This window comes from Salminus brasiliensis, chromosome 2 (genome assembly GCF_030463535.1).
Source record: "Salminus brasiliensis chromosome 2, fSalBra1.hap2, whole genome shotgun sequence".
In the NCBI taxonomy this organism is placed as follows: domain Eukaryota; kingdom Metazoa; phylum Chordata; class Actinopteri; order Characiformes; family Bryconidae; genus Salminus; species Salminus brasiliensis.
Window position 1 is genome coordinate 40,511,290 of NC_132879.1, and position 27,246 is coordinate 40,538,535.

At 39.9% G+C, this 27,246-nt stretch overlaps 1 protein-coding gene across 5 annotated transcripts in view; it reads right to left on the minus strand.

Moving 5' to 3' along the window:
- Positions 1–27,246, minus strand: part of tmem63a (transmembrane protein 63A) — a 43,362-nt gene that overhangs the window by 12,599 nt on the left and 3,517 nt on the right. For 3 of the 5 annotated variants that reach the window (XM_072672718.1, XM_072672719.1, XM_072672722.1), the window contains 9 exons: positions 16,694–16,860; positions 7,710–7,789; positions 7,508–7,583; positions 7,380–7,417; positions 7,065–7,207; positions 4,491–4,542; positions 1,978–2,086; positions 1,725–1,795; positions 1,000–1,080 (listed from right to left, as the gene is read on the minus strand). In XM_072672718.1, the coding sequence (XP_072528819.1) occupies positions 1,000–1,080; positions 1,725–1,795; positions 1,978–2,086; positions 4,491–4,542; positions 7,065–7,207; positions 7,380–7,417; positions 7,508–7,583; positions 7,710–7,789; positions 16,694–16,852 (809 nt within the window). In that variant the 5' untranslated portion in view covers positions 16,853–16,860. The remainder of the gene's footprint in view (positions 1–999; positions 1,081–1,724; positions 1,796–1,977; positions 2,087–4,490; positions 4,543–7,064; positions 7,208–7,379; positions 7,418–7,507; positions 7,584–7,709; positions 7,790–16,693; positions 16,861–27,246) is intronic. The other 2 variants (XM_072672720.1, XM_072672721.1) reach the window with 2 other exon arrangements.

The window sequence follows — 27,246 nt, forward strand, 5'->3', positions numbered from 1 at the left end:
ATGATGCAGTGTTCGGTTCTTTTAACTCTGTTTCAATGATTTTTCCAAGAGAAGTCTTCACACCCGGCAAACTGTCGACTTTCAGACACAGGAACGTTTTTTAACCACCTATGACTACAAAATTTGAAATATTTGAGTTGGGAACGTTGATGGCTCCACATGCTCTGGATGTCGAAGTCTGCATGACTCTTCAACTGCGAGCTTAAATATCGTGTCACAACTCTATCACCGACCCACAGTCTTACATGAACATCCATTTGCTTGTCCTGTGACTTGGGGTTAAGGCTTTTATCATTAAGGAGCACATACTCGTTGGATTTCGACACTTGTTGAACGTGCATGGCCTTAAATTATGTCACAAGTTCATGACATGTTAAATAAGCATGTGAGTGCCTTGGCTATCTCGCCATCAGGAAACATTTCCTGGAAATCCTTGTCCATTACATTTAACACCCACATTATTTCAGGTTTCAGACAATCATCTGAAAGAGGACAATGTTAAACCCTGAGCAGTTTCCCTGACTTGAGCTCTCGCTACCCATAGTGGGCCTGGAGCTCACTGCTGCGATTTTGTTGCGATGCAATGTTCCCACAAAAAAACTCTTTAAACGTTGAAATGTTGCTGGCTCCAAAACTTTTTTCAGTGTTTACTTCCTTTCAATGTCAACTCACCCATTTTTCCAATGTAAAATTTCTTCATGAAGTAACAGCATGTTATGCATGTGGTTATTGGCACCATCTTGCGGTCAGAACTGTGCATGGTCATATGGAAAACGGGCAGCAATTGGTCATGTAAAAAATTATGCTACTATAAAAGTTTGTGTTTTATATTATTACATAAAATGATGACAGGAGCTCATTACAATATTTTCTGGATTACTGAATTTTTCCATGAAAAGAGTTCCAGGTTTTCCAGGACTCGTGCAAACCCTGCTTGTAAGTCAGTCTGGAGAAAAGAGTCAGCTAAATGCCTAAACGACATGTAGCAATCCCCCTTACTTTTCTGTTGTTAAGTACATCAGCTTGGTCACATCATAGCACAGGCAAACATCCATCACTTGACAGGTGGGGTATGCCTCTCTGCACACACAACAGAACACAAGCCAATTAAATTACAAAGCATTTATAATCCGATTAGAACATTCAAATTTTTTTATCATTATAACCACCCTCCGGCCTGCATTGATGTTTGTGTAAGATCAATGTTTATAGTGTGCCCCTGTATCCTGCCCCCCACACTATCTCCAACATCTTGAATCTATCTGCATGTGCCATTCACCCTCCGGCCAAGCCAGAGAACCACAACAGCATGCTTCCCTCATCCGACAGATAAGAGGGATCTGTTCTTAACATTTCCACCTTTAACGTCAATCATAGATCAAATCTTTATTCTCATTGATCATCTTTAAAACATTAATCTCTGGTTTCAGTAGGTAAATTTAAGTACTCCTGTGTGGTATCAGGCTCACTTCCATTTCTTTACTTGTTTTTCACTACTGTGAAGTCATGTGTTTGCCATTATTTGTTTTACTATCTATCAGAGAAGAAGGGGATCTTATGAGTTCTAGTTCCACTTGAGGTTTCTTCCTCTCGTTCTGGGGGAGGTTTTCACTGTTGCCATTGGCTTGTTTACTTGGGGCTCAGACAAGGATCTCTGGGGTATGTCACATTACTTCGGGTAAAGAACGTTTCACTGACAGATCCTAAAAGGTATTTTAGCTTACGTAAAATGTGTCCTTAAACTGTCTTCTGTGGCTGTCAGGGGAATGGAGCACACAAACAGGGCTTTTCTGGCCTGGAGAAAAGACAACAAAAATTAGATACCACCCCCCTTCCCGCCCCTACACACACACAAGCGTGTTCATGCTTTGTGGGACAAACTGGGGTAGAGGGTAGGAGGGAGAGGGAGAGGGAGAGACGAAAGGACAAAGAGAGACAGAGAGAAAAGAAGTGTATATAGCAGCTTTGTGGACTCACAGTCTCTCTCTTCATTCCCTTTATTAATGAGGTGTGATGCCTAAGCAGCACCACGGTGAGAATCAGGTAGAGAACTGCAAACACTGTGTGTATCCAAAGCAGTTTATCTCTGAGAAACAATAATGCAAACTATTTTAATAAAAGGATACACACTACCATCCAGAAATTAGAAAATGCATACTATATTAACCATATTTTATTTTATCTTTTTTTTTTTTTTTTTTTAATAAATGGTACAGCATATACTCAATATGAACAAAGATGTTGGGACACTTGCTGATATATTGTTTCTTCCAAAATCAAGGGTAAAATAAAAGTCACTTAAACTGTCACTACTGTGCAGAGAAAGCTTTCTACTAGAGTGAATGAGAGACTAGAGCATTATGAAGTCATGAAGTTGGATGGTCATTACCCCACCCAATTACATTGACACATGGTAAAAATTCTAATATAATTAGAATGATATTTTATTTTATTAATTTGTGGCATTAATTTTAGTTGATTGATGAGGTCATGTGTGAATGAGTATTATGTAGTTGGAAACATCCTGACATGGTCTGTAAGTTTTTAGAATTAGTATAATATTATTCCCAACCATAGAATATACTCAACCATACACTAGTGGTCATACACAGGCGGTCAGAAAATGCTCAGATGCATGTCTACACTGATCTATTAAAAAAAAGAAAAAACAGTGATACAGTCGCAATCAAAATGATTTAACTCCCATTATAAATTATTTCAACTGTTTGCAATAAACAAATCAAACAAGAACCACTGAAATAGCTCAACATCACTAATAAAACAAGTGGTTTCTCCAAATTCAACACAAAATACCACTTTTAATGACTACTGCAGATTCCAAATTATTCAAACTTTATGACAAGCGTCTTTAGCACTTGGTGGAGCACCTGTTTGCTGTTATGGCCTGCTGCAACCGTGATGCATAATCAGACATCAGCTTTTGGAACTGTACCTGAAGAATGTTAGCCTCATGGGCAATGGCTAACCACCTTCCCACCAAGGATTTTCTATGGGGTTTAAGTCAGGCAGCTGTGACAACCACTTCAGAATCTTCCAGGACTTCTTCTGAAACCAAGCTTTGGTAGACATTAAGGTATGCTTGAGATTATTGTCCCAATAGAAGATCCAAGAACATCAAAGTTTTAGCTTTCTCAATAAGACATGACATTTTCTACTATGATTTCCTTATCATCCAAGATGGATCTTGAGCCATCTTGCCCTGTACATGCTGCAGGTTTCCAGTGCTATGAAAGCAAAGCAACTCCAGAGCATAACCAAGCCACATTCATGCTTCACTATAGGTAGGGTGCTTATAAGCGTAGGCTTTATTTTCCCTCTGCCAGATATACCAACTTATCCATAGACCCAAAAAGTTCCAGTTTTATTTTATTGCTCCACAGAATAAAACCCCAAAACTTATATACCTCTTATGAGGGATTCTATTCAGGGTGTTGAATAATTCTAAGACTGCACAAGTCATAAAATGTGGCATTGTGTGTTGAATTTGGAGAAACACTTATTTATTACTTATTTATTTATTTAGTTATTTTAGTTGTGTTGAGCTATTTAAATTGTTCTTGTTTGATTGGTTTATTGACAACAGCTGGAGGTTAGTAAATTTGTTGAATAAATCTTATCTGCCTTGAGAGTTTAATAATTTTGATTGAAAATGTGTGCTCATTAAGTGAGAGAGTGGGTTGGGGAGTGTGGAGCTTTGCACCATGAGTATACACGCAAACACGATATTCAAGAAAGAAAATCCATATTTAAATGCTTGATTGCATATGCTTCATAAGCCATGGAATCCAAAAGTCAACGTTTTAGTTTTCAGTCACATCAAGTGTGTTTTTGAGTATAATTTAACCTGTTGTTTTCATCGTCAGTATCAGTTGCAGCCTGGTTTTAGTGGCAGCTCAAAGTGTCCACGTAAATTAAGCGGAATATGTTCTGAATAACTTTTATAAGTATTATAATTAATTCTCCATCATACTGACACAGGTAACATTAGTTAACATTCATTGATTCACAATATTATGCAGACAGTAACATGCAGATAAAATTAACCAGTAGCATCAGACTGTAAAAATGACTTTTTTACAGTAACTTTATTTTACTCCATTCAATTACACAGAACAAATTACGCTCTATGAAATGAAACTGCAATTGTTCAGTGTTCATTTTTTTATTTAGCATATCCTCAGTTAATGTGGTATGTTACTTATTGTTAATTAACATCACAAAAAGAATAGGGCAGTCACTATCTATTAGATTAGTAAATTAGTGATCTTACCTAAAAAAAAAATATCATACAATGCAAATAAATGAGTGTGTTCACAAGGCTATTTTGTATCGTAAGAGAGAGGTCCACATTAACAAACTGAGGCTTCCCAGATTTCTGCATCAGATGAGGCACCTAATAAACATCACCAATTTAACTAAAACATTATACATATGAATACACTTACACTTGCACTTACAAACATACATACCCTTGCTGAAGATTTCCAATGGTCGTTCTGCCAAAGCTATAGGGATCATTTGCTGTTAAACGATCACAGGACATTTATTTGTGTTAATAATCAGTGCAAACAGTAAGTGAAGGTCCTGACTGTCATTTAGTCTCATTAATTATCACTGCATCAACCTTTTTTGAATGAACTGTATCTATCTGTGGCTTTGCATAATTTAAACAATTTTTATTGTTCTTTAATACTGAGTCCATACCTTAACCCATTTTATTAATCTTTTTATTTTTCTTTCTCAATTGTTTAATATACTCAGCATTGTTTTATAGTATAGTAATTTGCATGTCAACATTCTGTAATTCACAACTACAGTGCACTACAACTCTACAAAATCTGCCTGAAAGTCTTTTGTAGTCAAACGGAGAGTTTAATTTGCCTGCGAGCTGCTTTGAGGTGTCACCCAGTTTTAACTGTGAGACTGTGTATGTGCCCAGAATTAAATCCAAATGCATAACTAAAACAGTGTGTTTTAATAATTTAATTAGTGTTAAATTCTCACACTCACAGCACCACCTCAGACCTAAAGCTTTGTCTACTTAATATTAGATGACTAAACTCGAAAGCAGTCATTGAAAATGAAATCATAGAGATCAGAAGAGAAAAGATGCTTTTTGCCTCACTGAAACCTGGATTACCCTTGATCAATATTTAGCACTAACAAAGCCACCTCTGCAGGTTATAATTATGTACATAGCCCTAGATTATCAGGCAGAAGAGTTTGAATATACATAATTTACCAGAATACACTAGACATTATTCAGAAACTGAATTCTATTAATTAATATATTAAATCCGGTCACAAATAGGAATACATTTACACAAATGAATATTTATAGGCCTCCAGGGCCCTACTCCAAATTCTTACAAAACATTTAGTGATTTTGTCGAACACTTAACAGCATGCAGTGACATTTATAATAGTAGGAGATTTTAACATTCATTTTGAAAAGGCTGACAATCCATTAACAAAGGCATTTGCATCTATCTTAGATTCTGTTAGCATCACCCAAAACGTAACTGAACCTACACATTACTAAAAACATAACCTGGACTGGTCTTGACCCTGAGTGTTGGCATTGATAACCTAAATATTCTTAATAGCCAAATACTCTTCAAAGCTGATTAATATCAGATCATTACCTTATGTCTTGAGCAACATCTTAAGCAAATGTTCATTTGTCCCCCCGCCACTGTCAAAAGCGCTCAATAACCCAATGACCACCCGACAATTTACTGAAAGCTTTCCAGACCCATTGACCTTAGCCTACTCTCCATCAAACATGTCTGTCACCTGGTGTAGCTAATTTAGATGTAGAACAAAGGCCCACTTCCACAGTCAGAACCAGAGAAAATTTCCTCAGCAGTACAACCTATACACTCAACTCAATTCCCTCAAACATACTAAAAGTAATACTACCAATTATAATTAGACCTCTTTTAACAAGTAAAGTCATGCCTTAGCTAAGGACATGTACCCAAAACCCTTAAATTAGCGGTCATAAAACCTTTAATCAAGAAATTATTAAAATTTTCTTATACTTTGCATTCTAGCTTACACATTTAACTAATTTCACAATTTAGCTTTTTGGTGTTCTAGCTAGTTCTATTGATCTGTTTTGGCTTATTTTTGACACATTTCCTGTTTGCTTTTTAACTGTTTTGGTCTTACATATTATTTCCAAAAGTTCATAGATGACAAAAAGTGAGATGTCTGCCCCTGCAAAGTTTGTTTTTGATGCAAGTTACTAAATCAACAAAAAGCGGTAAGCACCTGTATAACTATGGTTGGTGCTGGGTTTTCTGCATGCACAGGGTATGGCACGTTTAGTTTAAGCCCCAATTCCACCGCTGGTGATGATGGTGGTTGTGTTTGTGCCAGTTAGTTAGTTCTCTGGTGGAGATGGTGGACCAGCTAGAGATGTGTTAAGGGAAAAAGAGCAAGATTCACTGCTAGCAGCCCTGGGTTCCTCAGGGAGACCTTGACTTAGAATTCACAGCGGGGAAAATTACTGGTGTCTTAACGGCAAAGTAGGAACGCTAACTCTAAAGCCAAAGCTAGCCCACTGAAACATTACAGTCACTGTATCTGAATCCAACAGAACACCTCTTAGATGTGGCAGAACAGAATATTTAGAGCAACAAAGTGTACCTGGAAATTCTGCATGAATTGATAAGGAGTGATACAATCATGCCAAAGAACTTATGACCAGAACTAAGGTTGTTGGAGCAAAAGGAGGCCCTACCTGCATTAGTATGGTCTTGCTAATAAATTGCTCGGTAATTGTACATATTGTCACTGTGACGCAACAAATTTGAATCTGGTTTCAGATTCCTTTACATTGTGTTAAAATGTCATGCCGAATGGCAATTTAGCAAAACAGCAATTCTAATAGAAGTGCTACAAAATGACATGGATATGTATATATGTTGAACAGCTGTTGAAAAAAAAAATCAGCATCAAGTGTGTTACTGGGTAATAGCCCACTTTCTCTGTAGTGCCTGGTTATATTTTAGAACAAAGAAAAGAATTTTACACACCCAGCAGGTTTCCAGAGAGATTGACTGGGAGAATGACAGATAAAGACATCAGACAGATGATGATCAGCAAAATTATAAGATGACGCTGGAAGGATAGATAGTGCACAGCATCCATTCCACATCTCTCTTTCACCACTGCCTCACTGCAAACATACATACATACACACACACACACACACACACACACAAAATAATGCCTTCTCCACTTGACTAAAATTTAATTTATGACCAACTCTGACTTATTAATGGCTTAAATGTGCTTAGAAAACATACATTTCTATAATGTGTACAAAAATACAACACAAAACAACTCACTCCATTCTGATGATAAAGGTAAGCCAAGAACAAAATCCCTAATGGAAGGAAAAGAAATAATCCCTAAGGCACATAGCACAGGATACAGCAATCATGACAATAAGGTATATGAAGATGCTCAAACTCACCCTCTCATACTCTGACTCCTCAACGGACATGAAAGAGGTCATCCTATCGTAGCGTCGTTTAGAAAGGTCATTAAACCTGTAGTCCCCAAAACGTCATTACGCATCTTAAGAAGGTTTGTATTATATGTGTGTGTGTGTGTGTGTTTCTTTCTTTTCTATAAAGGCATGATAATTACATAGTAACTGAAAAGTTCTTACACACCCTTCAGCCTCTGCTACTAATGCCAGTCTTCCATAATCCCATAGTTTCCTTCTGATGCAGGTGAAGACCAGCAGCAACATCTGTGGAACAGTATAAACGATAAATGTCAAAATCAAAATGATTTCTCTTCACTGCAGTAAATTTGCATTCTTCACCTAGGAGATCCCAAAAAAAAGGGGGGGGGGTCAATTCACATAAATTCATCTCTGCTGAACAGTTACTGAAACAAATTAAGTAAATCTTGGTCAGGTTTCCCAGAGAGATTATACTGTGTTCGTAGATATTTGAGAAAACCCCATTGTTGCATTGTTGCACTGTGGGCACACATGTAATGAAATATGTATACAACAAAGATGCTTAGATACTGCATTCACTTCGACACTGCATGAGGTTTTTTGTCACGCCTGTGAAATGCACCTTCTACGGACTGCAGCTGATCTGTGTTAGCTTGCTTCTTTGTGCTTTCTTGGACAAAGTCGGAGTGTTCTTTGATGAGGTTTTGCTTTAAATGCTCAATTAAATTTGATGTAATGAAGTCTTTCCTGGTCATGCCACCTCTTGAAATATTGGTGTTACAGACTTTTGCAGTGGGAATTTTTGCTACTGCCCATCTCAACCTAGAAATACGATACTTGTGCAAGTGCCAGTAATGGTGCAAAACTAGTATACAATATAAGGTACTGTCCAATATCTGTTAAAAGAAAATGCATTTTCACTGCAAATTTAGAACTCAATTCAAAGTGAGACCAGTTATAATTAGTAAGTCAGGCAGATTTATAAATTTACTGGTAACTATATTATAGAACACAACATGTGCAGTACAGTAATTGTCTTATTTAAAAGGTCACCAAACAGGTTAACTTTTTTTAAATTGCCAATGTAAATGAAATAATGAAATAAATCTCCATACCTCTTTGGGTGCCAAAATTTTCATTCAGTCAAAACTAAATTAAGAATTTCAGAATCAGCTTTGAAAATGTAGGAAAAGATATAGAAGTACTTTTTGGTAAAATACAGAAACAAAACAAACAAACAAACAAAAAAAACACTATAAAAAGTGTGGCCAAACATGCTTAAGAACACTGAAACAAACTGTTCAATCCACATTGGCTTCTTACCATCAGATTTATTTAGATGAATTTATTTATTTATTTATTTTTACATAAATTTCTAATAAGCAAAAAGGGCAGTACTGGCACATATCACAAATGTTACTGCAATGGGTTTCACTCATAATGTGGGACACAGTAAAATTCAGACCTTTGAGCAATGTTCAAACAGTATTAAACTTTGAGGGTAATGTATTTCAAGAAAACAATCTGATGTTATTATGTTATACAATCAATATTGGCCAAATTTGAAACTTTAATAGTTTGATGCACAGTTTGTGATTTCCAATGTACAAATTATAAATCTTTCAAAGTAGCAGTAGTGGTAGTATTTTAGGGTAATTATGTTCCATCAACAGAGAGACATACACAAACAGAACTAAATTCATTGAACATACTTGAAATTCATTAAACAGCACCAAAATTAATGTTGCTGCACAAATATCAGATTGTGGATGTATTTGCATTTATGTATGTGTATGGATGTAATTGCAAAGGTTTCACCTGTAACTTAGGAATGTTGCACAATTGAATTACATACAAGAAAGAATAAATGTAAAGGCAGTAATTAGTTGCCAGTAATGGCACAATATTTGGATTTGTGTATGTAATGCAATATTGTGTTATATACAGTGCCCTCAATAATGTTTGTGACAAAAACACATTTTTTCTTGATATGTCGCTTTGCTCTAGTTTGAAATGAAACCAAAGGATTGTTGCCTTACATTTTATCTTCAGCATATGAAGATTATGCTAATTTGAAGTTTCCTTAAAAACAAAAAAAAAAAAAAAAAAAAAAAAAAAAAAAAAAAAACACCTGTGTTGCCTTTGGGATAATCTTTTTGCAGTAGGATGAAGCCCCACCTAATGAGTTTGGAGACATTTAATGGAACTTTATATATATCAGATATTTCTATACACCTCAGAATTCATTGTGCTACTGCCTTCAGTAGATGAGGTGGTATGCTTAAGATCATGGGCATTCCACACTTTGCTCATGCCATCAAGATACAGGTCAATCTTGGTCCACAAGACCTTCTCCCAGAATTTTGCAGTAGGCTGTAATCTGACTATTTGGTATTATAGTCTTTGTATTTTTTTTTGACCTGTTGGAATTTTCTGAAAATTTGTGAGAATTCTTCTGCCATCAGCAATGGAGGTCCTCCTTTGTCCACCAGTCCCTGTAAAGACATGTCCATCATCCAATGTAGTTTGCATGATGGGGGGGGGGGACTTTTATTGGTAGTGCCAGGCAAATACCCTCATGCTGTTGGATATATTTTGGTAGCTCCTCCCCTAGAATACATAATTACTAGCAGAGGTAAATCAGGTGTACCAAGTATAACTTTAGGTTACATATGAAGGTAAACATAGCAAATAATTGTAATTATCAACACTTTCACAATCACAATGTCATCAGTGGACACTTATCAAAATAACATAACTAATTCTTTTACACGCTCTATTCCTTCTACAGATTAACTCTACAAAGCAAGTAAAAGTCAGAGTTTCTCAAGGAAACAAAGTATATAATTAATGTGTAAGGAGAAACTTACGTCATCAGGCCGCTTTCTTCTTAGTGATATGTTACACAGTTAATGTTGGTAATCACAAGGTTTAACATATCTCGAATGGTTTTATTCTTGTTTTTTAGCATCAGCTAAAACAGCTTGTTTGACTTTTATTGGCACAGCCCTTGTCCTCATGCTAAATAATGGCAACTATACTAAGAAAGTTTAGAATGAGCCTAGGTATGTTATGCCTGTAGAAACAAAAATTGAACACACTAGTTCTGAAAAGCTTTGCTATTTCAACATAGGAAGACAAAATGTATGCATATACTCTTAATGTTTAAAAGGAGAAACGTAATCACATCTGACTGGTTTTAATTATTTTTTTATTATTGTGGCGCCGAGGGGCATATCAATAAAAATGTGTCTTTGTCCCAAACATTATGGGGGGGGCACTGTATATAGTCATGTGAAAAGCTAACATATTTAAACATATGGCCATCTGATCTTAATTTTAACAATGATGAGAGATTAAGTAGTATAAGTTAACAAATGCAACTGAAGAAAAGTCTTAAAATAATTTGTAAAATGCAATTTATAGATACACTGATCTAAAGCATATGGTTTCAGAAGTCCTAGTCTTTGTCCAGGTCTTTTCTGGCAAACTTGCTCAACTGTGGCAAGAACTACTTGTAGGTAACATGATGACATTTTATCATACTTGTCATACTTGTAAATTATTTGGGGATAGTGGAATGTATGCATCTACCTTCTTTGAGTGCCCCAGAGAGCACTTCGGATCTCACCATGGTGATTCCACTTACTTCAACAATCAAGAGTAAACCAAACAAAATTTCTGAGATTTGAATCAGACAGGCTCCTCCGAAGTCCTCTCTAACCAGATAACCATAAGGGGCAGTGGTGGCTCAGCGGTTAGAGCGCCGGGCTATCGATAACAGGGTTGTGGGTTCGATTCCCGGGCTCGGCAAACTGCCACTGTTGGGCCCTTGAGCAATGCCCTTTACCCTCTCTGCTCCCCGGGCGCTGGAGTTGGCTGCCCACCGCTCTGGGTGTGTGTGTGTACTCACTGCCCCTGTGAGTGTGTGTTTACTACCAGATGGGTTAAATGCGGAGGACACATTTCGCTGTACAGTCCACACTGTACAGTGACAAATACGTGCACCTTTACCTTTATAACCACCTGTAGCTCATATGGTGGAGTCTAATGTTAATGTTGCATTTTAGGTGGTAAACAATTTGGGGATGTTCTAACATTTTTTTTACAGCAATGTTACAGTTATTTTAAAAGACATGTCTTTCTTAGTTCAATTTGTTTAGTTATATTACTTCCATCTTTTAATATTGTTCAAATGATAACATAATGAAACACTTAAAACTATACCACCTTATAGGACCATTTTACTCACAGAACCTAGTTGCATCATTCCCAGCCAATGTTAGGTCTGTATACATTGTGAGTCAAATTTGCTATAGGCTGTGTTTTATTATCTTCATCATTAGCTTCACCATTCCAAGTTGAATACTGCTTGTAACGCAGATAATTCTACTGATCTAAAGTTTGTAGGTCATTTAATTGCACAACACACAAACCTGATTTAATTCGATACAACTTTGTCATTATACTAATACAAAATTGTACAGTACAATAAAACACTATTAGACTAAGTCTCCAATGCAGAACGGGTACTGTCGTGAACTGAATCCCTCATGTTAGCTGGCATCTTGTCTTGGTTAAGCTGTCTTCTAGTCTGGTTCACGGGGAAGTTCCGTTACGTCGCATCGAGTTTATGCTTCCTGGCGGCTCAAGTTCACAAGACAGTTCCACTGCAGACTCAAGTTGGGCTTGCCCGGTTATCTCGTTCAGGCTGGTTCTCCGGTTACCTCCTTGTTCACGTAGAGCGTTGCCCTAGTTCCCAGTTCAGGTTTCCCCCTAGTATCACCCAAGCACGGCTTGTTGCTGTTTGAGTTCTCCCTGTTGTTTCCCAAGCTAGGCTTGCGGTTTAGGTTCCCTTATTATTTCCCTGTATCCCAAGCTAGGCTTGCGGTTTTCATTTATCCCCTTCCCACGTTCTAATTTCTATAGACCACAGCTCAATCCCCTGTCCCTGCTCCTCCCAGTCCCAGGTTTGCTGTTTTCACCATTTTGTTTGTCACATTCTGTTTAAGTTTTAGTTTTATTCCTTAGATTCCTGCACCTTGTTTTGTATTCACGTTCTATTTCAATAAATTCTTGCTTAGATCCATCTCTGTAAGTGTTCTCCCGGTCGGTGTCTGGCCACAGACACCATGACACAAACGGGTATTGTAGATATTTTATCCAAAATGTTGTATGCCATTAATGTCAACTATCTAAACTATTCCTAGATGATCTGTACTGTGGTTAAAATGGTATTAAAGTTTAATACTTAAAAAGAAGATATTTAAAGTCAGTTTAATTTAATTCAGTGCATGTACTGCATTGTGTCATTAGTGCCACTTGCACTATTAAATGTCTAAAAAAAAAAAAAAAAAAAAAAAATTAAAATGATAAAAGTTGTACTGCATCACACTATTGGCAGTGTGTAATACATATTTCAAATTGCAAATCTAACAATTATTTTAAGTTTAAAGACATGGAATGTCTGGAGAGTACCGAACATCCATTATCAACAGCCTTCAAAACATCAGTGAAATAAATAATAAATAAATAAATGCTGGAGGTAACAAAATTAAGAATTACTCAACATATAATGTTAGAAACAAAACATAATGTAGTAATAAAAAAAAGTGTTTAAAAATTGCAAAGACTAAAAGGATCAAAGAATCTCCATAAAGAGTAATTAAGTGAAAAGGATAATATAAGTGCTTTATTAGTCCCACAGTGGGGAAATTCTCCATTAAAGTATTCTCAATGTAAAAGTAAAAACTATTGCAGCATTGCAGAAAAAGTTTATAACAATAACAATTAAGTGAAAAATAATAATTCTATTGGACAATTTTATATAATTCCATACAACACAATAGAAATCTTATTAATAATAAAAATCTAACTCTCTAAACTCTTTTTTAATGTATTGGGACACCTGCTCATTCATAGTTTCTTTCTAAATTAAGTTTATCCTTTTGTTTCAGTAACTGTCTCTGAAGAATTACTTTTAGACTTTGGAGCATTGCCTTGTGAATTTTATTGACTAATTGCATAAGGCGATGTTTCCAGATTCCAACTTGCAAAATAACATTCTACGAGCAACGTTTTTTTTTTTTTTTTTTTTTTTAAGATTTGCCAAAAATAACCATCAATGGTGTTCAGCACATCATTCAGGCTTCAACGACAGCACACGGGAGTAAACGTGAGAAGATCTTCAAAAACGGTGTGGTGTGACTTTTCAGTGTTTGCAAAAGAGGACATGATAATCCTAAGGTTTTACAAAGATGCAGAAGTTGCTGCAATTGTTTTTACTTTTACATGGCAGTTTGTTTAAAGGCTTGAAGTTAGAGATGGGTAATGAAATACAGGGTGGGCCATTTATATGGATACACTTAAATAAAACGGGAATGGTTGGTGATATTAACTTCCTGTTTGTGGCACATTAGTATATGGGAGGGGGAAAACTTTTCAAGATGGCTGGTGACCATGGCAGCCATTTTGAAGTTGGCCATTTTGGATCCAACTTTAATGGGAAGAGGGTCATGTGACACATCAAACTTATTGAGAATTTCACAAGAAAAACCAAATGGTGTGCTTGGTTTTAACATAACCTTTTTCTTTTATGAGTTATTTACAAGTTTCTGACCACTTATAAAATGTGTTCAAAGTGCTGCCCATTGTGTTGGATTGTCAATGCAACCTTCTTCTCCCACTCTTCACACACTGATAGCAACACCGCAGAAATGCTAGCACAGGCTTCCAGTATCCGTAGTTTCAGGTGCTGCACATCTCGTACGCAGCATAGACAATTGCCTTCGGATGACCCCAAAGATAAAAGTCTAAGGGGGTCAGATCAGGAGACCTTGGGGGCCATTCAACTGGCCCACGATGACCAATCCACTTTCCAGGAAACTGTTCATCTAGGAATGCTCTGACCTAAAACCCATAATATGGTGGTGCACCATCTTTCTGGAAAAACTCAGGGAATGTGCCAGCTTCAGTGCATAAAGAGGGAAACACATCATCATGTAGCAATTTCAAATAGCCAGTGGCCTTGAGGTTTCCATTGATGAAGAATGGGCCCACTATCTTTGTACCCCCATATCATCAATTTGTGTGTTCCAACAGTCTTTGAGGGATCTATCCAATGTGGATTAGTGTCAGACCAATAGTGGTGGTTTTGTTTGTTAACTTCACCATTCACATAAAAGTTTTCCTTATCACTGAACAAAATGTTCTGTGTAAACTGAGGGTCCTGTTCCAATTTTTGTTTTGCCCAATCTGGGTTATCCTCGTTGAGATGCTGCAGCAGCAAACAGTTAGCTAACTGTAGCATGGGAGATGGGTGGTCTCGTAGGGTGTCTTGCACTGAAATCTGCTGCAGTGACCCTGGTACTGCGTTCACCAGACATCAACACAATTTCTATCCGCTCCTCACGTGTTAACCTCTGCGACATGTCAATGGCTGTCAACAAAGAGAAACTTGTAAATAACTCATGAAAGAATAAAGTTACATCATTACAATCGTTACACCATTGTTTTTCTTGTGAAATTCTCAATAAGTTTGATGTGTCACATGACCCTCTTCCCATTGAAAAAACTAAAGTTGGATCCAAAATGGCCACCATGGTCACCACCCAGCTTGAAAAGTTTTCCCCCTCCCATATACTAATGTGCCACAAACAGGAGGTTAATATCACCAACCATTCTCATTTTATTTAGGTGTATCCATATAAATGGCCCACCCTGTAAATGTATAGATTATTAATTTTATTTTTCTTAGATCTTTCCTTCATTTTCTAAGCTTGTAAATCTGCTATTTTTTCATGTGGTCAGTGGTAATAAATGTAATAAAAAAATTTAAAAAAAAGTGTCTGTCTTCTTTACTAAAGGGGAATTTTTTATTTAAAGGTCTTTCACAGCTCTTAGAATTAATTCAGGCATCACTTTACTGGTCCACTGTAGATGCTGACTTGACATTCAACTGAATATGTACTAAATGCAAAGACAAGACACCGCTTGTTTGAATTTTCTCTTTACCACGGCCGTCACATCCCTATGTATCTTTGTAAGCCACTGAGCCGCACCTCAGGATCCACTGGACTCTTATGAAAGCTAATCCGTAGAGACGTCTTATTCTCTTGGCGTCGATATAGTTTCTCCTTTATCTTAAAAACACTAATGATCGCTATTGCTATCCACGGGTTTCCTCAGTTCTCCTCGCAAATACTGCAAGCGGAAATGCATACCAACCATTAACTGGAAATTAAGAGACGCCATCTTGGGCACTATGTGAATTGCACTGCAGTTACAAGAGCATTAGTGAGGTCAGGATGTTGGATGATCACCACCCACCAAAATTAAATTCAATTCTCTGGTTTGATTAAATTGAATGGGTAACTTTGTTGATTTTAAGACAATGCATATGACCAATGAAGTGCTACTGACATACAAAACCATACCTGCAAGATCTCATTTCCCATTATGAACAAGCCTGATTACTTAGATCACAGGATGCTGATTTCTTACAGGCTCCCCTGACACCCGTGTCAGACCAGCTGCTCACCCTCCTGCCACTGCTATCTGGCTAATGACCATGTTAAAATCTTCATGGACTCTTAACTATCTGCCACTATTATTACTACTGCCACCATTAACCACCATTACAATCACTATTTTGATTGTATTAAGTTATACTATAGTATGATTAGTATATTATAATTTGAGTCCTTTACCAAACATATGATGGGTCCCATTTTATACAAAAGCAATTTAAAAACACCATAAGAAAGGAACTGAAGATGTTGCAGGTCTACCCTGAAGAAATTCAATTTGTTTTCTTTTTGGTGTGTGTGTGTGTGGGGGGGGTGGGGGTGGGGGGGGGGGGGTGGGGGGGGGTGTGTCACCCCTATTGGCCATAATTTGTGATCAGTGTTCTTGTAGCATGTGTTGTGTTTTTAAAAAAAGAAACCGGAAAAAAAAAATGTAAAAAAAAAAAAAACTTAAATGTAAATGTTATAACTTCATAGCAACAGAAGTGATTGGCTAAAAAACTAGCAACATCAGCTAAAAGGGGTCAGAAAAGTGTGTCCTCATAAGCCCACAGACCTACCTAAACAGCAAATAGGACTACTTAATTTTGAATTATTTTCTTTCTCTCCTTATTCCTTTCCTTCCCACAATCCCTCCTCCCCAAAGACAGACACGTGTACTCACTAGAAATACCAAGAAGTCAAGCAGCAGAACAACAGGCACTCCTCCGAAGCTCACCCCCTTTAGCACAGTGCTCTGCGAGGCACTATAGCAACTATTGCCTGCATGAGCAGTGCCATTATTGTCCAGCAGAGGAACGTGGCCCCACCATGTTGAAGCCATCTGCAATCCTGAGAAGAAAAATTAAGTCTATAAATGAAATGTTTTCTTCATAATCACCACCATTTACATGCTGTATAGTCTAGGAAACTGTCCAGGAAACTGACTTTGTTGTTTAAAAAGTTTTTTTGTTTACAATTACTAATGGCAGATTGTGGACACAGCAGATCATTGTAATTTCAAATCCTGGTCCCTGTAAATTGTTTGCAGGCATCAAATACAAAATGTGCAAAGTACTGCAAAGTAAATATTTGCAAAAAAACAAAGTTTATACATTTGAACATTAAATATCTTGTCTGTGTTTTTATTCATGTTTTACACAATGTCCCAACTTTAGAATTGGGGTTGTAGATGGTCACTGGTCTTGAGGTAATGAGGCATTTCCGCACTGCACCTCGTCTATAATATCCCTTTCTCTGTAGTTATGGACAGATTGTTCTTGCTGACACGCTGCTCATGTCCTTAATTCACATTCTCCTATCACCTGAGACACAGCTGCTCTTTTGTTTCATCTCACATATTCTCCTTACTTTATCTCAATTAAGAAATACTGCTGATTTTTTTTTTAAGTAACACTGGTGACATTAGAGGTTGTCCTTTAAATAATGGAAATTTTCAACAATAGAACACCCCAATATGTTATATAGAATTGCACCCCATATAGTATTTTTGTATCATTTATGCCATAAAATCATTTAGTTTTCAGTGTTATTTGTAAGTAGCAAAATAACTCCACGACTGTTCCACACTCCCCTCCCAGCTGCAAATGAGCACTGAAAGCACAAAACTGTTGAGTGTGTTGCAGAATTCTCTGCCTTATCAGGCACCAACACAAGCATTCTTACACTGTAGTAAACCTATCCACAGTTTCCCGCATTTTACATCTGAATGTACATATATGCATCATATAATGGTAAATAGACATGCAGACAAAAAAAACATGGAGAGAATAGGGAACCATCATATGAAATTCAGTAATAAATATAAACATATCCTGCAATTCTGCCAGAATTGCACTAGTGATCTTTCAAATGATGGAGGCATTGTGTCAAATTTAAATGAAATCAAACAGTCAGTACACTCTGTGCTAGAAATGCCTGTTCAGCTCAAGTTGGTTAATATGGTTGACCTGCTTAGCTCTTGTTATGGAAAATTATATTATAACCACATTATAATTTTATGTTGATTCATAATAGACTCATTTAAAATCCACTCATTCATTGTAATCATGCTTAGCCTTGTGATAGTGTGTGCTAACTATAATCATGTGTTGGCCTTGCAACACATGTTAAATCGCTCTTCTCTTTCCATGAAACACTATTGTTTTTCCTAGCATAGATTACAGCTGCATTGAGAGTGCACCTGACGTACTTACAGCCTATCTTAACCTGCTAGTAACCTCTCGACCCGGACAATGTGTCCTCTCAGGCGCCAGCACTCCTGAACAATGTATCTCTTCAGACGTTGGTGTGGCACGCATACCCTCTCCTCCTCCCTTTTCTCAACTCCCTAATCTATACTATAAATATGTATGTTAACTGTTTTTTCCTCAGTCTGTATCGTGGTCACGAGCAGCGTGCAGACTCAATAAAACTTTGCTACTCAATGCATATTCCTGTCTGCCTTATCGATTCTTGACAGAATTCCACGACAAACTTGGCGTCACGAACAGGATGAGCACGGCCTTGCAGCGGAGGTAGAGCAGCTGTGCGCACACCGGGGACGCCCTCCGGAGAAACGAACCGGACCCAAACGAGGAAGACCCACAGAACAAGGGCAAGTACCGTGGGGGTGAGCGCGACTGATCATTCCTCCGCCTGCAAGGCCTGCCTCATCCAAACGAACCAGTGGTGACCTGTCAGAACCTGAATTGGATCATTCAGTGAGTATAACAATATACTCCGAAATCCCTGGAGTTTTTGCCTTGGTCCTCCACCACCTTAGTATATATTTCACGACGTACTGTGAAATAGGCGCAGTAGACTGCTGCGGTTTTGTCCTCTATCGTTAGACGGACGTTGGTCCTCTATCGTTAGACGGACGTTGGTCCTCTATCGTTAGACGGACGTTGGTCCTCTATCGTTAGACGGACGTTGGTCCTCTATCGTTAGACGGACGTTGGTCCTCTGGTAGTAGACGGACGTTGGTCCTCTGGTAGTAGACGGACGTTGGTCCTCTGGTAGTAGACGGACGGGTTTTTTAGTCCGCTATTATTAGACGGATGGGTTTTAAGTCCTCTATCTTTAGACGTATCGATAGTGATTAGTGACCCGGGTCCAGGTGGTGGGGACGTAGTGAGAAATTGAGGCAAAAAAACTCACAGTAAAACTTTTTGGGACTAAATTGCAGAAGGTACAGTGCATTGAGAGAGCAAAATGGGATCCCATCATAGTAAGTTTTTTTTTTATTTTTTATTTAATTTATATATACAATATATAATATAATAAGGGAAGCAGCAGCTCAGTCTTAAAGTGGACTCCAGAAGCAGAGCAAGCTTTTAATGAGTTAAAAAAAAGGCCTTACAAACAATGCCTGCTCTGGGAATCCCTGATCCAACAAAACCATTCACTCAAATGGTAGATGCTAAGGACAAGTACATGACATCTGTGCTCACTCAAACACATGGTGATAAACAACGCCCAGTGGCGTATTTCTCAGGCAAGCTAGACACTGTAGCACAGGGTTTACCAATGTGTCTCAGAGCAGTAGCTGCAGCAGAAAAGGCAATTACAGCATCAAGGGACATTGTTGCTTATGCTCCACTGACAGTGATGGTCCCACACGCGGTTCACCGCATCCTGCAGGACCAGAAGGTGTCCCACCTATCTGCACAAAGGTGGTTGAGGTATCACACCACACTCTTAGACATGCCAAACATCACTGTAAAGCGATGCTCCACTCTCAACCCAGCCACCCTACTCCCAACAGCTGAGGACGGGGAACCTCATGACTGCCAGGCAGTCCTACAACATACATGTAGCCCCCGCATTGACCTCACAGAGGAACCATTACAGAATGGGGAAATGGAGCTTTTGTGGATGGCTCTGCTCGCAGAGACAACACAGGTACTAACAGAGTAGCATATGCTGTGGTTTCAGAGACAGAAGTGCTCAAAACACAGCCACTGCCCCAATCATACTCTGCTCAAGCTGCAGAACTCTGACTGAAGCATGCAAATTAGCCGAAGGCAAAAGAGTAAACATTTTTTGCGACAGTAGGCACTTTTGGGGCATTCTGCATGACTTCGGGAATATTTGGAAGCACAGGAACTTCCTAACCAGCTCAGGGAGCAAAATCAAACACCATACATTAGTCAAGGATCTTCTGGAAGCTGTTATGCTACCAGCTGAGGTTGCAGTAATGAAATGTGCTGCTCATACAGCAGCCCAAGATCCTGTCAGCAAAGGTAACGCATTTGCAGATGCAGTTGCCAAACACACAGCCACTACAGCCGCCGTACAAGCTTCACAGCTACCTCACACTACACAGCCTGCAAGCATCACTGAAATTCAGTCCATGGCTACTGCAACAGAAATTAAGCAACGGAGAAAAGCCGAATGCAGCAAACTAAATTCTGTTTGTGCACACACACAAACAAATCGCCCCTGCTTGCCTAGAGCATACATGAGGGGCCTAGTTGAAATTGTACATGGGCATAGCTACATGTCCAAAGGGGGAATAGTTGATAGCATAACAAAACATTGGTATGCACCAGGCATCACTACACTCACCCAAAATTTTTGTTCAAAATGTTTAGTGTGTGCACAAAACACAACTCATGGCCAGGGACTCACAAGAGCCCAACCTGCTGGTCACCCCCCAGCAACTGGACCATTTCAGCACTGGCAAATTTATTTTGTAGAACTTACTCCGGCTGAAGGGAAAAAATACTTGCTGGTTTTGTGCATGTTCAGTATGTGGTCTGAGGCTTTTCCAACAGAAAAAACAGGATGGAGCAGCAGTCACAAAGGCGTTCCTGAGAGAAATCATCCCAAGATGGGGGCTGCCAAGCCGAGTTTCAAGTGACAACAGGACCCCATTCGTGCACACAGGTGAAAGCAGTGCTACCGAGCCCAGCAGAGAGTCCGCTGCACGACTTCCAGCCGGGAGGGTGGACGGACCACGTCACGTGCTGATGGTCACCCACACAGCTGTGAGGACTGAAGGACGAGCGACGTGGGCACATCACACGCACTGCAAGAGGGCACCACCGGTGGAGGACAGCGAAACACAGCACACCCCGTCTTAGGTCAGGACCTGTGCTATAGGGCGTTTTCGGCAATGCCGGCCACTATGGGCACTTGGGGACTGTCAAGAACACCGGGGTGGGGTGTGACTGTGCTTCTGCTCATCTACTGCTTCCGGATGGCAACAGCACAAACATATGCAACTGTCACTGTCCAATGGGAGACTGAGGGACCTGCCTCAGACATTGGACTTGCCAAGATGGGACGCAAACACCTAATCTACACATCCACATTTGACAACCCCCTGCGTCAAATGATCACAGCACATGTGGATAAGTCACAGGTGCTAAACTATCGCATCAAAAAAGTACCCAGCCATCTTTATAGCTATGCAGATTACCGGAAATATCTCTATGACCCCATTGCCCAGTCAGAGATCAAGAGTGGGGCCAACATCACACTAATAACACTACCAGAAGATGGCAAACAGCTGGGTATAAATGTGACTGGAAGATGGAATGAAACATGAAACTCTCCCTAGCGGCAACTACCAATGCTGCATTGAACGAGCAAGGGCTGATTATTGTGCTCCTCTCTCCCTCATCGCTCTTCCCCCTATACCAACCGATGAACAACTGCTGAAGGAAAGACTGCTAAATGCACAGGACGCAGAGGAGGAGGAAGTAGTGGCAGAGGACTTGGAGCCAGGTTTCCAGGGCCGTAGCATGACTGAACAAGAAAGGTTAGCAATTCAATGTCACCACAACACAGCCTGCATGTCTGCGGCACTACACACCAGGTCCGCTGAACAGCCACACTGCCTGGTATGTCAGCACATGTCAGTTCCATGGGTCGTCATGCCACTTCGCCAAACTGACCTGGTCTATCACAATGTCACTCCCTCCATGTGCAATGTGATCAGCCAATCGACAACTTGCTCACCCCCAGAAGATCACAACCCGCCGAAAATTGTGCTTCACGTCTCATCAAGCAAGGGGGAAACCTGCGCTTGCTCTTTAACTGGAACTCGTAGTGTTGGATGGTCACGATGTGACAGATACATCACTGTGACAGGTGGAGGCACCAGATGCAAGGGGAACACCACCGAATACGACTGCACAATGACTAAACCTTAGGGCACCAAAAATTTGTTATGGATCTGTGGGGATAAGGCCTATGGACAGCTCCCCAGGAACTGGACCGGCTGCTGCTATGCTGGGGCTGTTCTTCCCAGGTCCACGGTTTTCAGCCTACACAATGCCGAACAACCTCAAGCTTCTCACACAAGGATGAAGAGGTCACTTCAACAGACACACTACGGCCAGTACCACCAGATGGAGCCATACACCACACTCACAGGTACCATCGGATGGTCGCTTTTACCCGGGATCGGAACAGCAGCGACTCTAATGAAGATCAATGGACTGGCGTACGAGCTCATGGTAACAGTGAATGACACCGCTGCGGCTGTAGGAGCTCTGAGACAAGAACAACAGGCCATACGAGCGGCCGTGGTACAGCATCGTATGGTGTTAGATTTACTCACAGCACACCAAGGGGGGGTCTGTAAAATGATAAATACTTCATGCTGTTTTTATCTTCCCGATTTCAGTACAAACATCACAGACTACATGAGCCACATGCGTAAAGCAGTGATTCCTCCGGACACTATGCAAGGGGGATGGTGGGATTGGTTGTCAGCCCTATTAGGGCATGAGGTACTCAGATTGTGGTCACTGGTAGCTCCAATTGTAATGTTGATATTGACCATTTTGATTCTAGGGCCATGTTTTTTTTTTTGTTTTTTTTTTTCTTGGTGGGACGCTGTGTATTAAAATCCATACAAGTACAAGCTGCAGCCCTTTTCTTAGAGACATCCAATTCTGAGAATGATGGCCAATTCGAGGGCCTTAGAGAAATGTTTCGTAATCACATTTAAATGATTTATTAAGAATAAAAGGGGGAAGTGTTATGGAAAATTATATTATAACCACATTATAATTTTATGTTGATTCATAATAGACTCATTTAAAATCCACTCATTCATTGTAATCATGCTTAGCCTTGTGATAGTGTGTGCTAACTATAATCATGTGTTGGCCTTGCAACACATGTTAAATCGCTCTTCTCTTTCCATGAAACACTATTGTTTTTCCTAGCATAGATTACAGCTGCATTGGGAGTGCACCTGACGTACTTACAGCCTATCTTAACCTGCTAGTAACCTCTCGACCCGGACAATGTGTCCTCTCAGGCGCCAGCACTCCTGAACAATGTATCTCTTCAGACGTTGGTGTGGCACGCATACCCTCTCCTCCTCCCTTTTCTCAACTCCCTAATCTATACTATAAATATGTATGTTAACTGTTTTTTCCTCAGTCTGTATCGTGGTCACGAGCTGCGTGCAGACTCAATAAAACTTTGCTACTCAATGCATATTCCTGTCTGCCTTATCGATTTTTGACAGAATTCCACGACACTCTTAAAAAGCATAGGGTGTTATCGTTTATATTTTATGGCTTAGCTGATCTACCAGCAAAGACCAACCAGACCATGCTGACTTACCAGCATGAAGTTTATTGACCAGCATGACTAAGCTGGTCGACTAGCCTGACCAGCAGGACCACACTGGTCCACCAGTATGACCAGCTTGAGGGAACTGGTCAACCAGTTTGACTAGCTTGACAATCACCAAAAACCAAGAGTTTATCACCCGTTTTTTTAGAAAATATGCAAATTTATTTTACTGACAAAAAAACGTTAAGAGATTATTCTGCCACCCTCATACACCCTGCATAAGTCAGCAGATAGACACCTCCTCTCCCAATCACCACACTGAAGAGTAAGGCCAGTTTGTCTCTTAATAGTTGACTGGGTGTAGGGTAAAACTACAAGAAAATACAGCACCAGGGTATGAGTTACCATGTGAGAACACAAATTGCTGCATAATAAGATTTGAAACATGAATCCACTGCCATGCCATTTTATGCATTCTTTTTTTTTTTTTTACTTAAGACGATGGATTACTGCATAATTCCTGATACACTCCTGATATACAAGAGCTAGACATTAACAGTGCATGAAATACCATCTAATGTTACTAATACTAACAAAATATGAATAAAGATTTATGTTAACAAACTAACATACCGGCAGTGCATCCGCAAGGCATGAAATGTAACAGATGAACGAGGATTACGATACATGGAACTCCATGAGGCTCTCCTCTCAATTTCCACTAGGATACTTGCTGAACTGAGAGTCAAAGTCGATGATTTTTGTCAAAATAAAGGTCCCATTGAAAAGAAATCACCCCATACAAACACTAACTGCTAACTAACTTTCATAAGCACCACAGTACCTTCCATAACATTCTGCTCGTGGTTTTGCCACTTCTTCCTTGGTTGAAGTGTGGACAAGTATAGCTTTTTTCATGCGTCCCAAAAAGTGTGCCAAACTTTGTACTTGCTTCCACTGGCGTCTAGAGATCAGTACCATCAAATTGACCTGGGGGAACTGGACATGGACAAGTCTTTTGCGTGAGTAAAGTTGCAGGTGTTAGAATGAAAGGATCCTCAGAATCTGTGGAGATAGGCATCAGAGACCTGGAATTCACAATTGCAGTCACCTCAGCCATGAATGTACTCAGAACTTTGTGGGTCATCCTTGTGGGTTGCATTTGAAGAATCAGAGTCCAGAATTGCCAGAATGCCAATCATTCGCTCCCATGCACCCCCCATATGAGAGGCGTGCGGTGGGTTAAAGATCCAAGAGCACCCTTGCTCCGCGGAAAACTTAGACAATTTACTCTCATCTAAGTTGGAAGAGATGTTCAGCAACCTACACGGCCCTACAAAATTGATTCCTCGATCAGAGCGCATCTGCTTCACTGGGCCAAAAAATGAAGCATCTCATGGCGTTTATGAAGAAAGAAGTGTCCATACACTCAATGATCTCAATATGGATTGCTCTGACGCTCAAGCAAGTGAACAGTCATTGACATGGCCTCCCCTAGTGCGGCGAGTAGAAATGTTCCAGGGCCCAAACAATCCAATAACCTGCGATACGCACAGCACCTTACATAAAATGCCGCCCCTGATGGTGACATTGCTTGTGATTGTGTCTCACAATCAGAACAGCAAGGTGATGTCGTCCAGGAATTATTACAGGGCACTTTTCATTGTGCCCGACACGCTTGGGAAATGCTTGGGATAGGATTCAAAGTAGGGAGCTACCTTTAGGGAGGTTCTCACCATTCCTAATGCACTGAAGTTCACACGCATAAATTTCTGCCTGTATGGCTTTAATTATGGCATTCTTGGCATGTGCAAGGTCATCAGCAGTACAGGTTGCGCTGCATCCTTTACAACCTCTCTACTGTCTGGGACAATCCTTTTTGAAAGAGCGAGCAATGTGTCTCAGACATGCAACACTCCGAATTAATGACTTCCAGGTGGAAAAGCGCTCAAAGTGTCCTGCTCAAAGACGATGATCTTTGGCAAAATTGGTGAATGCTGTTACTTCAGCACATCTACATCTTCATGTATGTGGTGTCCCTAAGGCAAGCTGCAGGGACACCTCTTGTTGCGAGAACAGCTAGTTCAACTGCTTGGCACATAGCACCACTGTTGCGGCTGGGTGCGTTTACTAATTCTCTTCTAATTCTCTGGACTCTGGACTCGCACACAGAATCTACGTTTTCCATTGTTGATGTAGCCAAGGACTATTTTGCTGTCTGTAAAAAAAGTTACATGACTTACCACTCAGATTATCCCCACAGACTTCAGTTCTCTGATCAAGGCTACGTACAGTGAGTCCAAGAAGTATTTGATCCCTTGCTGATTTTCTTCGTTGGCCCACTAATAAAGACATGATCATTCTATACTTTTAATGGTAGATGTATTCTTACATGGAGAGACAGAATATTAAAAAGAAAATCCAGAAAATAAATCTAAGGAATATATATTAATTGATTTGTATTTCATGGAGTGAAATAAGTATTTGATCCCTTAGTATTCATTAGCAGTTCTGGCTTTTACAGACCAGTTAGACACTCCCAATCAACTTGTTACCTGACCTGAAGCCACCTGTTCTCACTAATCACTTGTGTGAAAAACACCTGTCCACAGAATCAGACAGATCACACAGATTTCAAGTCTCCAACATGGGTAAAACCAAAGAGCTGTCACAGGACCTCAGAGTCAGAATTGTTGACCTTCACAAAGCTGGAATGGGCTACAAAAAGATTAGTAAGGTGTTGGATGTGAAAGTAACAACTATTGGTGCAATTATCAGAAAGTTTAAAGAGTATAACATGACAATCAACAGACCTCGGCCCGGTGCTCCAAAGAAGATTTCGCCTCGTGGGGTGGCAATGATGCTGAGAACAGTCAGAAATCGTCCTGCAACCACTCGGCAGGAGTTAGCAAATGACCTGAAGGCAGCTGGGACCACAGTTTGCAAGGAAACAATTGGCAACACTTTGCGCAACAATGGATTCACATCCTGCAGTGCCCGAAAGGTACCCCTGCTGAAGAGAGCACATGTGGAGGCGCGCCTCAAGTATGCCAATGATCATTTGAAAGATGAACCAAGTTATTGGGAGAAGGTTTTGTGGTCAGACGAGACCAAAATTGAACTTTTTGGCCTCAACTCCACCCGCCATGTGTGGAGGAAGAAAAATGCTGCCTATGACCCCAAGAACACTGTGCCCACCGTCAAGCATGGAGGTGGAAGCATAATGTTTTGGGGGTGTTTCTCTGCCAAGGGTACAGGGCTACTTCACCGCATCACTGGGAAGATGGATGGAGCCATGTACCGCACAATCCTGAGGGACAACCTCCTCCCCTCTGCCAGGGATCTGAAAATGGGCCGTGGTTGGGTCTTCCAACATGATAACGACCCTAAACATACAGCAAAGGCAACAAAGGATTGGCTCAAGAAAAATCACATTAAGGTCATGGAGTGGCCCAGCCAGTCGCCAGACCTCAATCCGATCGAAAATCTATGGAGGGAGCTGAAGGTCAGAGTTGCCAAGCGACAGCCCACCAACCTTCATGATTTAGAGAGGATCTGCAAAGAAGAGTGGGCCAAAATTCCCCCTGGTGTGTGTGCTAAACTTGTGGTTAACTACAACAAACGTCTCACCGCTGTGCTTGCAAACAAAGGCTTTGCCACTAAGTATTGAGTGTGTTTGGCAAGAGGGATCAA